The 16,230-nt window shown below is 42.7% G+C and overlaps 1 protein-coding gene across 1 annotated transcript in view; it reads left to right on the plus strand.

Annotated features, from left to right (window-relative positions):
• The window catches only part of TNFRSF11B (TNF receptor superfamily member 11b), a 30,339-nt gene extending 21,267 nt beyond the window's left edge, over positions 1-9,072 (plus strand). The window contains exons 4-5 of the mRNA XM_077268221.1: positions 7,350-7,565; positions 8,270-9,072. Of these exons, the coding sequence (XP_077124336.1) occupies positions 7,350-7,565; positions 8,270-8,646 (593 nt within the window). The 3' untranslated portion in view covers positions 8,647-9,072. The remainder of the gene's footprint in view (positions 1-7,349; positions 7,566-8,269) is intronic.
• The last annotated feature ends 7,158 nt before the right edge of the window (positions 9,073-16,230 follow it).

Raw genomic sequence — 16,230 nt, forward strand, 5'->3', positions numbered from 1 at the left:
AAATTTAATTAATTCCCCCTAGTGTGACGTCTGGAACTGCTTCTTTTTGGTGTGGCCGTGATGTTAGGTGGTTTGGGTGATGTTGCTACTGGTACCTGCTTTTCCAAATTTGCGTCAATCTGAAGAGCAGTCGACTCTTTTCATTGATGAGTTTTGTAAAGAATGCACAGCAATAAGTTTAGACAGATGTATATTACACTGATGGTCTCCTCGCAGTGCGAAATTCATCACTGCTCACATTTATAGAACTCAAGCAGTGGGAGGTTATATGCATCACATAGGTGACACTGGGACTCTGCTGTATACACATCACATAGGACACAAGACTGCTGTATACATCACAAAGGTGGCACCATGACTGCTGTATATATGTAATAGAAGACATGGGGCTGAAATATATACATAAAAGGAGAAATGGGGTTGCAGTATATACATCAAAAGAGACATGGGGCTGTGGCAAATACATCACAGGAGACACTTTGGGGCTGCAGTAGAGAGGAGATGCTGACACTGAGGTCTCCAGGAATCTAACCTGGTGCCGGAGAAAAAGTAATTGAGGGTCGTAAACTGCCTTCAGGCTCCTGCTCTGCTGTATAGTATTATAATAGTTGCATTCCTGTACATAGGAGCAGTATTATAGTTGTTATATTCTTGTACATAGCAGTATTATAGTAGCTATATTCTTGTACATATGGGGCAGTATTATAGTAGTTACCGTATATTCTTGCTCATAGGTGGCAGCATTATAGTAGTTATATTCCTGTACATAGGTGGCAGTATTATAGTAGTTATATTCTTGTACATAGGTGGCAGTATTATGTAGTAATCTTACCCGTAGGTGGCAGTATTATAGTAGTTATTTTTTGTACCTAGGGATAGTATTATAGTAGTTATTTTCTTGTACATAGGAGCAGTATTATAGTAGTTATATCCTTGTACATAGGAGCAGTATTATAGTAGTTATATTCTTGTACATAGGGGTCAGTATTATAGCAGTTATATTCTTGTACATAGGGGCAGTATTATAGTAGTTATATTCTTGTACATAGGGACAGTATTATAGTAGTTATATTCTTGTACATAGGAGCAGTATTATAGTAGTTATATTCTTGTACATAGGGGTCAGTGTCATGATCTCTGCAGGCAGAGATCATAGCAAGCCTATAGAGGGACAAGCTCTCGGAAGATGGAACTATACTGACCATGAACTAAGCCTGCCGCGCAACTAGAAATAGCCAGGTAGCATTTCCTATTTATAGCTAGATGCCCAGCTCTGGCCTAAGACCTAAATAGCTAGCAGAGGGAAATATAAGACCTGGCTCACCTCTAGAGAAATATTCCAAAGAAGACAGTAGCCCCCCACATATAATGACGGTGAGTTCAGATGAAACAACAAACGCAGCAGGAAAATAGTCTTAGCAAATTTGAGGTCCGCTTACTAGATAGCAGAAGACAGATAGTATACTTTCATGGTCAGCAGAAAAATACTAACAAAACACCATCCAGAGATTACCTTAAACTCTGGCATTAACTCATAACGCCAGAGTAGCAATCCCTGATCGACGAGAGCTTTCCAGACACAGTAACAAAACTTCAGCTGCGAACTGGAACAAATAGGCAAAACAAAACATGGACAAAAGTCCAACTTATCAGTAGTTGTCTAGAAGCAGGAACAAGCACTGAGAGGCATCAGATAACATTGTTGACCGGCAAGAAACCACCAGAGAAATGAGCTTAAATAGCGACACCCACTACTGATGGAATCAGGTGAAACAGGAAAGAGGATGACAAGTCCAATTCCACAAGCGGCCACCGGGGGAGCCCAGAATCCAAATTCACAACAGTACCCCCCCCTCAAGGAGGGGGCACCGAACCCTCACCAGATCCACCAGGGCGACCAGGATGAGCCCTATGGAAGGCACGAACAAGATCAGAAGCATGAACATCAGATGCATTGACCCAAGAATTATCCTCCTGGCCGTAACCCTTCCAGTTGACCAGATACTGGAGTTTCCGTCTGGAAACACGAGAGTCCAAAATTTTCTCCACAACGTACTCCAACTCACCCTCAACCAACACCGGAGCAGGAGGCTCAAGAGAAGGTACAACAGGTACCTCATACCTGCGCAATAACGACCGATGAAAAACGTTATGAATGGAAAAGGACGCAGGGAGGTCCAAACGGAAAGAAACAGGATTAAGAATCTCCAATATTCTATAAGGGCCGATGAACCGAGGTTTAAACTTAGGAGAAGAGACCCTCATAGGGACAAAACGAGAAGACAACCACACTAAATCTCCAACACAAAGCCGAGAACCAACACGACGATGACGGTTGGCAAAACGCTGAGTCTTCTCCTGTGACAACTTCAAATTGTCCATAACCTGCCCCCAGATATGATGCAATCTCTCCACCACCGCATCCACTCCAGGACAATCCGAGGATTCCACCTGACCGGAGGAAAATCGAGGGTGAAACCCCGAATTACAGAAAAACGGGGACACCAAGGTGGAAGAACTGGCCCGATTATTGAGGGCGAACTCTGCCAATGGCAAAAAAGCAACCCAATCATCCTGGTCAGCAGAGACAAAACACCTCAGATATGTCTCAAGGGTCTGATTAGTCCGCTCGGTCTGGCCATTAGTCTGAGGGTGAAAAGCAGATGAAAAAGACAAATCTATGCCCATCCTAGCACAGAATGCCCGCCAAAATCTAGACACAAATTGGGTACCTCTGTCAGAAACAATATTCTCAGGAATACCGTGCAATCGGACAACATTCTGAAAAAACAGAGGAACCAACTCAGAAGAAGAAGGCAACTTGGGCAGAGGAACCAAATGGACCATTTTAGAGAAACGGTCACAGACCACCCAGATGACAGACATCTTCTGGGAAACAGGCAGATCTGAAATAAAATCCATCGAGATGTGTGTCCAAGGCCTCTTAGGAATAGGCAAGGGCAACAGCAGTCCGCTAGCCCGAGAACTACAAGACTTGGCCCGAGCACAAACGTCACATGACTGCACAAAGACTCGCACATCTCGTGACAGAGAAGGCCACCAGAAGGATCTTGCCACCAAATCCCTGGTACCAAAAATTCCGGGATGACCTGCCAATGCAGAAGAATGTACCTCAGAGATGACTCTGCTGGTCCAATCATCCGGAACAAACAGTCTATCAGGCGGACAACGATCCGGTCTATCCGCCTGAAACTCTTGCAAGGACCGCCGCAGATCAGGAGAAACGGCCGACAAAATTACTCCCTCCCTAAGGATACCTGTGGGTTCAGAATTACCAGGAGAGTCCGGGTCAAAACTCCTAGAAAGGGCATCTGCCTTAACATTCTTAGAACCCGGTAGGTATGACACCACAAAATTAAAGCGAGAAAAAAATAAAGACCAGCGCGCCTGTCTAGGATTCAGGCGTCTGGCAGTCTCAAGATAAATCAAATTTTTGTGGTCAGTCAATACCACCACCTGATGCCTAGCCCCCTCGAGCCAATGGCGCCACTCCTCAAACGCCCACTTCATGGCCAAAAGCTCCCGATTCCCAACATCATAATTCCGCTCTGCGGGCGAAAATTTGCGAGAAAAGAAGGCACAAGGCCTAATGACGGAGCAGTCGGAACCTTTCTGCGACAACACTGCCCCAGCTCCGATCTCCGAAGCGTCAACCTCAACCTGAAAAGGCAGATTCACATCAGGCTGACGCAACACAGGGGCAGAGGCAAAACGGCGCTTAAGCTCCTGAAAGGCCTCTACAGCATGAGGGGACCAATTAGCAACATCAGCGCCTTGTCTGGTCAAATCAGTCAGTGGTTTAACGACATCCGAAAAACCAGCAATAAATCGGCGGTAAAAGTTGGCAAAGCCCAAAAATCTCTGAAGACCCTTAAGAGAGGAGGGCTGAGTCCAGTCACAAATAGCTTGCACCTTGACGGGATCCATCTCAATGGAAGAGGGAGAAAAAATATACCCCAAAAAGGAAATTTTCTGGACCCCAAAAACGCACTTAGACCCCTTCACACATAAAGAATTAGACCGCAGAACCTGAAAAACTCTCCTGACCTGCTGGACATGAGAGTCCCAGTCATCAGAAAAAATCAGAATATCATCCAGATATATTATCATAAATTTATCCAGAAAATCGCGGAAAATATCATGCATAAAAGACTGGAAAACTGAAGGGGCATTAGAAAGACCAAAAGGCATGACCAAATACTCAAAGTGGCCCTCGGGCGTATTAAATGCGGTCTTCCACTCATCCCCCTGCCTGATCCGCACCAAATTATACGCCCCACGAAGATCAATTTTAGAGAACCACTTAGCACCCTCTATACGAGCAAACAAATCAGTAAGCAATGGCAATGGGTATTGATACTTAACAGTGATCTTATTCAGAAGCCGATAATCAATACATGGTCTCAAAGAGCCGTCTTTTTTTGAGACAAAGAAAAACCCAGCTCCCAAGGGAGAAGAAGATGGACGAATATGTCCCTTTTCCAAAGACTCCTTTATATATTCCCGCATAGCAGCATGTTCCGGCACAGACAAATTAAACAAACGACCCTTTGGATATTTACAACCCGGTATCAAATCTATGGCACAATCGCACTCACGGTGCGGAGGTAACGACCCAAGCTTGGGTTCGTCAAAGACGTCTTGATAATCAGAGAGGAACTCAGGGACTTCAGAGGGAATGGACGACGAAATAGAAACCAAAGGTACGTCCCCATGAATACCCTTACATCCCCAGCTCAACACAGACATAGCTCTCCAGTCCAAGACTGGGTTGTGAGACTGCAACCATGGCAATCCCAGTACCAAATCGTCATGTAAATTATACAGCACCAGGAAACGAATAATCTCCTGGTGATCCGGATTGATACGCATGGTTACTTGTGTCCAGTATTGTGGTTTATTATTAGCCAATGGGGTGGAGTCAATCCCCTTCAGAGGAATAAGAGTCTCCAAAGGCTCTAAATCAAAACCACAACGATTGGCAAAGGACCAATCCATAAGACTCAGAGCGGCGCCAGAGTCAATATAGGCGTCCGTGGCAATGGATGACAAAGAGCAAATCAGGGTTACAGACAAAATAAACTTAGACTGAATGGTGCCAATGGAAACAGACTTATCAAGCTTCTTTGTACGCCTAGAGCATGCCGATATAACATGAGAAGAATCCCCACAATAGAAACACAATCCATTCTTCCGTCTAAAATTCTGTCGCTCACTCCTGGACAGAATTCTATCACACTGCATACTTTCTGGCGTCTTTTCCATAGACACCGCCAGATGGTGCATCGGTTTGCGCTCCCGCAGACGCCTATCAATCTGAATAGCCATTGTCATGGACTCATTCAGACCTGCAGGCAAAGGGAACCCCACCATAACATCCTTAACGGCATCAGAGAGACCTTCTCTGAAAGTTGCCGCCAAGGCGCACTCATTCCACTGAGTAAGCACAGACCATTTACGGAATTTTTGGCAGAAAACTTCAGCTTCGTCTTGCCCCTGAGATAGTGCCATCAAAGTTTTTTCTGCCTGAAGTTCCAAATGAGGTTCCTCATATCTGGGGGGGCCGGTCAAACTGTCATGATCTCTGCAGGCAGAGATCATAGCAAGCCTATAGAGGGACAAGCTCTCGGAAGATGGAACTATACTGACCATGAACTAAGCCTGCCGCGCAACTAGAAATAGCCAGGTAGCATTTCCTATTTATAGCTAGATGCCCAGCTCTGGCCTAAGACCTAAATAGCTAGCAGAGGGAAATATAAGACCTGGCTCACCTCTAGAGAAATATTCCAAAGAAGACAGTAGCCCCCCACATATAATGACGGTGAGTTCAGATGAAACAACAAACGCAGCAGGAAAATAGTCTTAGCAAATTTGAGGTCCGCTTACTAGATAGCAGAAGACAGATAGTATACTTTCATGGTCAGCAGAAAAATACTAACAAAACACCATCCAGAGATTACCTTAAACTCTGGCATTAACTCATAACGCCAGAGTAGCAATCCCTGATCGACGAGAGCTTTCCAGACACAGTAACAAAACTTCAGCTGCGAACTGGAACAAATAGGCAAAACAAAACATGGACAAAAGTCCAACTTATCAGTAGTTGTCTAGAAGCAGGAACAAGCACTGAGAGGCATCAGATAACATTGTTGACCGGCAAGAAACCACCAGAGAAATGAGCTTAAATAGCGACACCCACTACTGATGGAATCAGGTGAAACAGGAAAGAGGATGACAAGTCCAATTCCACAAGCGGCCACCGGGGGAGCCCAGAATCCAAATTCACAACAGGTCAGTATTATAGCAGTTATATTCTTGTACATAGGGGCAGTATTATAGTAGTTATATCCTTGTACATAGGAGCAGTATTATAGTAGTTATATTCTTATACACAAGGGCAGTATTATAGAAGTTATATTCTTGTACATTGGGCAGTATTATAGTAGTTATATTCTTGTACATAGGAACAGTATTATAGTAGTTATATCCTTGTACATAGGGGGCAGTATTATAGTAGTTATATTCTTGTACATAGGAGCAGTATTATTGTAGTTATATCCTTGTACATAGGAGCAGTATTATAGTAGTTATACTCTTGTATGTAGGGGCAGTATTATAGTAGTTATACTCTTGTATATAGGGGCAGTATTATAGCAGTTATATTCTTGTACATAGGGGCAGTATTATAGTAGTTATATTCTTGTACATAGGGACAGTATTATAGTAGTTATATTCTTGTACATAGGGGCAGTATTATAGTAGTTATATTAGTTATAGTCTTGTACATAGGGGCAGTATTATAGTAGTTATATTCTTGTACATAGGAGCACTATTATAGCAGTTATATTCTTGTACATAGGAGCAGTATTATAGTAGTTATATTAGTTATATTCTTTTACATAGGGGTCGGTATTATGTATAGTAGTTATATTCTTGTACAGAGGGGCAGTATTATAGTAGATATAATCTTAATGTTAATCATAATGTTGTCATCATAGTTATTCTCTTGTACATAGTTCAGGATATAAGACTTATATTCTAAGTCAGAGGAAACAGTGGTGTTGGTATAATCTAGCACATGGTAGGCAATATTAAAGTAGAAATTCATGGGGGGTTTCTTGGTATGGGGGGGTGTTTGGTGTATTTACATTTATTAAAAAATGGGGAAAGTATTATAATTTGTACTCTATTGCATGCTTATGTATGTAATGCTATCCTTTCTGCTTTCCTCAATAAAAAGTATTTGATTTAAAAAAAAATAAAAAAAAGTAGAAATTCATGTTTATTTATTATTTGGAATGTCACCTTTCTTGCAACGCTTTCTCTAGATGTCACACTTTGTGAAGAGGCCTTATTTCGGTTTCCAACACCTCCAGAGAACTGGATAATGACTCTCATTCAGAGATTTTCTACCACAGCGATGATATCACAGCAAATAAATAAAATACGGGAAATTCATAACCCAAAGGTACAGCCTTTCTACTTATATAAATTATACAAGAGTCACAGCCAAGCGGATGACTCCTTCAGCAATGTCATCAAAGGTAATACCATTTACGATTAAAAAAGAAACATGTTTTTAGTAACTCAAAATATTTCACAGGCTCTGAACATCATCATCACATACAAATATGTACCGTATATGATTGTCCGTGTCAACAGCCATTTTCCTTTTTTATATGCTTTAAATAACAGATGATGAATTGTAGATGGGCTATGGACCAATAGATATTATTTTGTGGGCATATCTACTCTAATTTAAAAGGACCTGGCAACAGAAATCTCTTTCTGGCAAGCTTGAAAAAGAAACTTTCACTATGTAGTAAAATCAGGGATGGAGGCCTAAATGCTTCTTTTGGCCTCGTTATACTGCTTGGATTTGTTAGCTTTCTCTCTGGCTATGTTTAGGATGACCATAGATGACAAACATCCAGGAGGTCCTCGTTCTAATCTGCAGTCATTTTCTAAAATATCACTGTATATAGTACATGCAATCGTGCAGCTGCAGGAACGAGGAGCCGGATGTCAGACACAGCTGAGCTCCCCATAGAGAAGGCAGAGATGGTTGACTACCATCTCTGTCTTCTCGATCACTGTATACAAAGCAATGAAGAAGCAGTAATGAATAATCGAGATTTGGTGTCGTCAGCCTGTATATACATGGTCCATGCAACATCCCCAACAGATAGCAGAAAATAGTACCCGTACAAATAGACATAAAAACATTTTCTTCTTCCTTTTCTTCCAGATTTAAAAGAGTGCGAAAAGGGAGTATTTAACCTTCTAGGATCCCTAAATCTGACCAGCAAAAACATCTTGACCTTAATGCGGAGTTTACCTGGAAAGAGAGTAAAGCAAGAAGATATTGAAAAAACCTTAAAGACGTGTGAGCGGCCAAAACATCTAATAAAACTTTTGAGTCTTTGGAGGAATAAAAACAAAGGGAACACAATTGAGGGTCTCAAAGAGATAAAAATGGCCCAACTCCCCAGGGTGTTACGCAAGAGGATGAAGAAACTGGGACAATTTCTGATGGGAGATTCCATGTACAGTCTGTATCAGAAAATGATTCTGGAGATTAATGGGAACCAAACACAAGCTGTAAAGCTGGAGACATTGCTGTGAGCGGTGAAGAAGTGACTTTGTATCGCCTCACCGTCTCATCCCCTCTTGCACAACACCTCAGACTGGAGTCCTATTCTGGTACCTGCTGTATAAGCTTTATTTATGGAAGTATTTTTATTATACTTTTTTTTTGTAAGGAAATATTGATGGATACATGAGCGGTATAGAAGAAGACCAAGATGCGGTGTTCTTTCCTTATCATCTGGTCTATAGGTGTTTTTATATGTATTTAATATGTCTCTATGTCGTAGTTATCAAGATGCTGTAAATGGTAGAAATATTCTATTTATGCTAATTTAATCCTAAAATTTTCTATATTTTTTTTTTAGAGAGATGTGTAATATATTTTCTACTTAAAAAAAAAAATCTTGGAACATGCTATAAATATGTACTTTTATACCTTGTGTAAATTCTGCTGTTCTCTTGAATCTGGTGATGTTTTTCTTTTGCTCCTGCTGCTCTCCATTTCTGAGATATGGCCCCTTCTTCCCGGTATGTAAATCTAGTCTTGTTAGTCAAGTGTGAGTGTGGTATTCAATAAGACACACACAAAGAAACCTCTCCAACTTGGCTAAAATGACTAGATTTACATAGAAGTAAAAAGGGCGCAAATGTCAGGAATTTTTTACATCGAAAAACTGGAGCAAGTTCAAAGAAGAGCTACCAGGATGGTGAGCGGACTGCAAACTATGTCCTACAAGGAACGGTTAAAAGATCTGGGAATGTTTAGCTTGCAAAAAAGAAGGTTTAGAGGAGACTTAATAGCTGCCTACAAATATCTGAAGGGATGTCACAGTGTAGAGGGATCATTATTATTCTCATTTGCACATGGAAACACAAGAAGCAATGGAATGAAACTGAAAGGAAGAAGATACAGATTAGATATTAGAAAAAAAAATTTGACAGTGAGGGTGCTCAATGAGTGGAACAAGTTGCCACGAGAGGTGGTGAGTTCTCCTTCAATGGAAGTCTTCATACAGAGGCTGGACAGACATCTGTCTTAGATGGTTTAGTGAATTCTGCATTGATCAGGGGTTGGACATGATGACCTTAGAGGTCCCTTCCAACTCTATCACTCTATGGTTCTTGGAGCAAGAATAAAAGAAAAACAGCTTCACATTTGGAAGAACAGCGGCATTTCGCCAAGTAAAAAAAAATAGATGTTTTCGGTAAGTGACAGGTCTCCTTTAACAATAATTAAAGGCTAATTCCACTGTAATAACTGCTTACACAACATTTCCCTATTATTATAAATCTGTATCTGGAGAACCACGTGTCAGTTGACTCCCATCTTCCAGTCCAAAATGACTGGTGGTTGTGTAGAGAGATGAGAGGAGAAGAAAAAGATTTCATATATACCAACATTTTCTGGAGATGTTCAAAGCCCCTCATGAGTGTCACCTACACCTGTACCACTAATATTCTGGTTTTCTATGTCACCTGTGCATCGAAGCAAATCCAAGACAGTTGCCAGCTACAACATTATTGACATGCAATGAATTGAGCTCACACTTTCTATGTTACTTTCTACTACACATCCTCCGCCACTCCAGTCCCCCACACCGATCTCGTTTTTTCTGTCTTTCCATTCTGGCGTGAGGCCAATCTGAGACCTATGATAGGCTTCATGCAGTCAAGTGAAGGAGGACAAAACTTGCACTAATGATAATGTTTGTTGGCCACTCACATGAGGTAAATCTGAAGCAGCTTATGAGGCCTTATGTGGTCACATGGGTGTGCAATGCATATCATGATGTACACTGCCCCCAAATACCATCACAAACGTCAAATTGTCCTCAGCGGCAGAAGAAAAGAAGACTGATGAAGAGGACTGAGACTGTGGCAGTAGCAGAGGTGGCAGAAAGTGAGGATAGGTAAGGGTAAAGGGTTGTTTTATTTTACTTTTCTCACAGCAACTGGGGTAGTTACGATTTGGAAAGGATCAATTCTTCCTGCCAAATTTGAGTGAATCTTCACAAATTTCAGACGATTCTCTTAGTTCTTCTGGTAATGGAGGAGCTTGTGACCAGATCGGCCCTTCAACCTCCACAAACTGGAAACCAGGTATCCCATGTGCAGTGTTTTTCTATTGGAGGAGGCTGATGGATGATTCTGGTCACATGTTCCTCCATCAGTGGTCACTGAGAACAGGAGAGCTGTGCAGTCTGTGAGGGAGGGGGAGAACCTGAAATACTCATATATTAGAGAGGGCCACAATCATGTCCCCAATATATTTGCTATCATAAAGATAAAGTAGATGACCTCTTTAAAGGGCTCAGGAGAGTCACTGCTTTACTAAGCTACTTCTGTTTTTACTTCAGCACTTAAGCTAACAGTAAAACTGTTTATTCCTCAGCATTTCTTCTTTTAGGCTACCTCTTTATTCATCCATACTAATCCCTAGAGATCAGCCGTTCGGTCCATTAGTGTTCACTGTCCATATAATGCATAGACAGACAGGATACGTTAGACAAGGAGCTGATTTTATAGCACAGCGCTTGGTTGTGGACGACAGAGGAGATCCAAACTGAGAGACACTTCTGTGATATTCATATAGCCCTATCCCAAATAGCCACATGTCAAATCCTGGTGCCTGAGAGCAAACAGAAATCCAGCAGAATTTTGAATACAGCTCTGGATATGATTAGATGAAAGGCACAATGTAACTCAATGTAAGATAATACACTGCGTGCTTAATTATTAGGCCATTTGTATTTTTGACAATTACTTTTATTATTGAACAACCTCAGAGCTCTCAGTCAATCCAAAAGGTTAGTAAACCTGAAAATTGAATATTTAAAAAAGGAAAAGTGAGGTTTTGTCTTTCTTAGGAGAAGAAAATTTCTCAGAAATGGCCACAAGTGCTCCATAAGGTTTAGGTCAGGTGAGGAAGGAGCTGGGTCATTATTCTTCATCTTTATGGCCAATGGAGACTTCGATGCTGAGATGGAGAATTGTCCTGCATAAAAATCTTGGTTTTCCATGAAAGATGCTGACTTTCAGTCCATCTTCTACCTGAAAAGGTCCAACTAGCTCATCGTTAGTAATACCAGCTTATAGCAGTACCCACCTCCAATTTGCTGGTGTCTGAGTATAAGTGGAGGTGTGCCACTGCCTATTATTGATCTAGCCCCAGGTCCATCATCTGGTCCATCAAGAGCAGGGCTGTGGAGTCGGCAAGCCAAACCTCCGTCTCCTCAATTTCCATGACACCGACTCTGACTCCACCAAAATGGGCTCCGACTCCACAACACCGACTCCACAGCCCTGATCAAGAGCCACTCTCATCTCATTAGTCCAGAAAACCTTTGCACAATCTGTCTTTAGATATATCTTGCTATGTCTTGATGTTTCAACTTTTGGGTCTTGCTCAGTGTTGATCGCGTTCAGCCTCTTCACCTCGGCCTTGTCTCTGAGCATTGAACAACTTGTACTTCTGGCCTCCATGGAGCTTGCAGTTCTGGAATATGACAGCACTGTAGGATAATGGTTTCCTGATCGCTTCACGTTTTATTTTCAACAGATGTCATATTAAATGAAACATGGATATTTGTGTTTCTCTGTGTTTAATGTGTTATATATTAAAAGTCTCCTGTTGTATTTATACATAAATGACTTTAATGATTCACTGTAAATGTCACAGTGAGAATGGACTTGTTACGTTCTCTGTTCTTTCTGAATTCTAAATGGATGGGAAGTGGTTAAACATATACTTACATTTCCCCTTGCTCTCACATGCTAGAAGTCCTTGCTAATTCCTATAGGTGGCATTAGAGTCTAGTCCTCTTCCTCTCTGAAGAGACAATTTGAATATTTCTCAGAGGAGCACTGCAGCTTGAAAGTCTTCTCATCTCGGCATGCTTGACATGTAACTCTCTGCAAGGAGAGACAATACCCCTTGGATCCCGGTCAGACGCCTCTAACACAGCCAAACCAGATCTCACACTTCGCACTGATGATGGGCAGTACATTGGGTGGCAGGGGCTCCTGGAAGTAATAGTATGAGACACTGTGTGGCAGGGGTTCTTGATAGAAATTAGAAGGCAAACCTGGGTGGTAGGGGCTCTTGTTAGGGATTAGAGTGAACACTATCACAGGGCCTCTTGGTGGGGACTATAGGATAACATTGGGTGGGAGGGGCTCTTGATGGGTGTTATAGGGGAACATTGGGGAGGGGCTCTTGATGGGGATTATAGGGGAATATTGGGTGAGAGGGACACTTGCTGGGGATTATAGGTGGACATTGGGTGAGGGGCTCTTGGTAGGGGTTACATTGGAAGGCAGAGGCTCTTGGGGAGGATTAGAGGGGGACATTACGTGGCAGGGACTCTTGGTGAGGATTAAAGGGGGATATTTGGTGGCAGGGGCTCTTGTTGAGTATTAAAGGGGGACACTGGATAGTAGGGGCTCTTGGTGGAGATCTCCCAAGAGGGAGATACTGGGGGGCAGGTGCACTTGGTGAGGAATAGAGGGAGACACTGGGTGGCAGGGACTGTTGGTGAGGATTAGAGGTGGACTCGGTGGCAGAGGCTCGTGGTGGGTATTAAAGGGGGACTGTTGTGAACTCTGTTTCCGGGCTCCCTCCTGTGGTCATGAGTGGTACTGTGTGAGTTCTCTCTTTGGGCTCCTCCTGGTGGCTCTTTTTGTTATTTTGCAGGTTTCTGGCAGGATCAGCTGTCTCGTCATCTGCTAGTTAGGTTTCCTATTTAATCCACCTGGTCCTTCATTCCTTGCCTGTTGCCGTTGTATTCAGTGCTATTCTGATTGCTCCTGTCTACATCCGTTATCAGTCTCTCCAAGAGAAGCTAAGTTCTGTTTGCTTATTTTTGCTCATCTGTGTTCAAGATGTTTCCTAGTATATGATGAGTTTATGTCCAGCTTGCTAATATGTGATTTCCCTGCTTGCTGGTGCTCTGGGGTGCTGAGTTGCTCCCCCCACATCGTTAGTTGGTGTGGGGGTTCTCGCATTCTCTGCGTGGATATTTTTGCATAGGGTTTTTTACTGACCGCACAGATCCCATGCTATTTTCTGCTATCTAGCGTTAGCGGGCCTCATTTGCTTAACCTGTTTCATCTCTGCGTTTGTCTTTTCCTCTTAACTCACCGTTATTATTTGTGGGGGGCTTCTATATCTCTGGGGGATTTCTCTGAGGCAAGTGAGGTCTTTACTTTCTCTTTAGGGGTAGTCAGTTTCTCAGGCCGTGAAGAGACGTCTAGGATTTCAGGAAACGTTCCACGGCTGCCTATAGTGTGTGCGGTTAGGATCAGGTTTGCGGTTAGTCCAGTTACCACATCCCCAGAGCTCGTCCTATTATTTTCTACTTAGCTGGTTAGATTTGTGATCCTAAGCTACTAGGATCATAACAGTGCAACAGGCCAAAAGTGTTAAATGCATCGCAAAAGTGGGATAAGAGAAATCCTGAGTTCAATTTTTTTTTTCTGCTCTGCAGTCTGTCCTGCTTCTCTCCTCCCCTTAATCTCTGGGTGGCTTTGAGTTCTGCTGCAGACATGGATATTCAGAGTCTGACTTCTAGTGTGGATCATCTTGCTGCAAGGGTGCAAGGCATTCAGGATTTTGTTGTTCACAGTCCTATGTCTGAGCCAAAAGTACCTATTCCTGAGTTTTTTTCTGGAGATAGATCTAGGTTTCTGAATTTTAAGAATAATTGTAAATTATTTCTTTCTTTGAGACCTCGTTCCTCTGGTGATTCCGCTCAGCAAGTTAGAATTGTTATCTCTCTGTTACGCGGCGACCCTCAAGATTGGGCCTTCTCCCTGGCGCCAGGAGATACTGCATTGCTGAATGTGGATGCGTTTTTTCTGGCGCTTGGATTGCTTTATGAGGAACCTAATCTGGAGAACCAGGCAGAAAAGGCCTTGCTGGCTCTCTCTCAGGGTCAGGATGAAGCTGAGGTGTATTGTCAAAAATTTCAGAAATGGTCGGTGCTTACTCAATGGAATGAGTGTGCCCTGGCTGCAAATTTCAGAGAAGGTCTTTCTGAAGCCATTAAGAATGTTATGGTGGGGTTCCCCACGCCTGCGGGTCTGAATGAGTCAATGGCTTTGGCCATTCAGATTGATCGGCGTTTGCGGGAGCGCAAACCTGCGCACCATCTGGCGGTGTTTTCTGAACAGAAACCTGAGTCTATGCAATGTGATAGGATTCTGACCAGAATGGAACGGCAAAATCATAGACGTCAGAATGGGTTGTGATTTTGTGAATTAACTGTGGTGATTCAGCTCATGTTATCTCAGCATGCTCTAAGCGCACAAAAAACTTTGCTAGATCTGTCACCATTGGTACTGTATAGCCTAAATTCATTTTGTCTGTTACTTTGATTTGCTCTCTGTCATCCTACTCAGTTATGGCTTTTGTAGATTCAGGTGCCGCCCTGAATCTGATGGATTTGTCATTTGCCAAGCGCTGTGGTTTTATCCTTGAGCCATTACAGTTCCCTATTCCATTGAAGGGAATTGATGCTACACCATTGGCCAAGAATAAACCTCAATACTGGACAAGTGACCATGTGTATGACTCCTGCACATCAGGAGGTGATTCGCTTTCTTGTGTTATATAATTTGCATGACGTTGTCGTGTTGGGTCTGCCATGGTTGCAGGCTCATAATCCAGTCCTGGATTGGAAAGCTATGTCTGTGTTGAGTTGGGGTTGCCAGGGAATTCATGGCGATGCTCCCTTGGTATCAATTGCTTCCTCTACTCCTTCTGAAGTCCCTGAGTTTTTGTCGGACTACCAGGATGTATTTGATGAGCCCAAATCCAGTGCCCTACCTCCTCATAGGGATTGTGATTGTGCTATAAATTTGATTCCTGGTAGTAAGTTCCCTAAGGGACGACTGTTTTAATTTGTCTGTACCAGAGCATGCCGCTATGCGGAGCTATGTAAAGGAGTCTTTGGAGAAAGGACATATTCGCCCCTCCTCGTCCCCTCTTGGTGCGGGATTCTTTTTTGTGGCCAAGAAGGATGGTTCGTTGAGACCCTGTATAGATTATCGCCTTCTAAATAAAATCACAGTCAAATTCCAGTATCCCTTGCCATTGTTGTCTGATCTGTTTGCTCGGATTAGGGGGTCTAGTTGGTTCACCAAGATAGATCTTCGCGTTGCGTATAATCTTGTGCGTATAAAACAGGGCGATGAATGGAAAACAGCATTTAATACGCCCGAAGGCCATTTTGAGTACTTGGTGATGCCTTTTGGACTTTCTAATGCCCCTTCTGTGTTTCAGTCCTTCATGCACGATATCTTCCGAGAATATCTGGATAAATTTATGAGTGTGTATCTGGATGATATTTTGGTCTTTTCAGATGATTGGGAATCCCATGTGAAGCAGGTCAGGATGGTATTTCAGGTCCTGCGTGCCAATGCCTTGTTTGTGAAGGGTTCCAAATGTCTCTTCGGAGTCCAGAAAGTTTCCTTTTTGGGCTTTATTTTTTCTCCTTCTTCTATTGAGATGGACCCAGTCAAGGTCCAGGCTATTCATGATTGGACTCAACCTACATCGGTTAAGAGTCTTCAGAAGTTCTTGGGTTTTGCTAATTTTTACCGTCGCTTCATTGCTAATTT

The sequence above is a fragment of the Ranitomeya variabilis genome, chromosome 6 (genome assembly GCF_051348905.1).
Source record: "Ranitomeya variabilis isolate aRanVar5 chromosome 6, aRanVar5.hap1, whole genome shotgun sequence".
In the NCBI taxonomy this organism is placed as follows: domain Eukaryota; kingdom Metazoa; phylum Chordata; class Amphibia; order Anura; family Dendrobatidae; genus Ranitomeya; species Ranitomeya variabilis.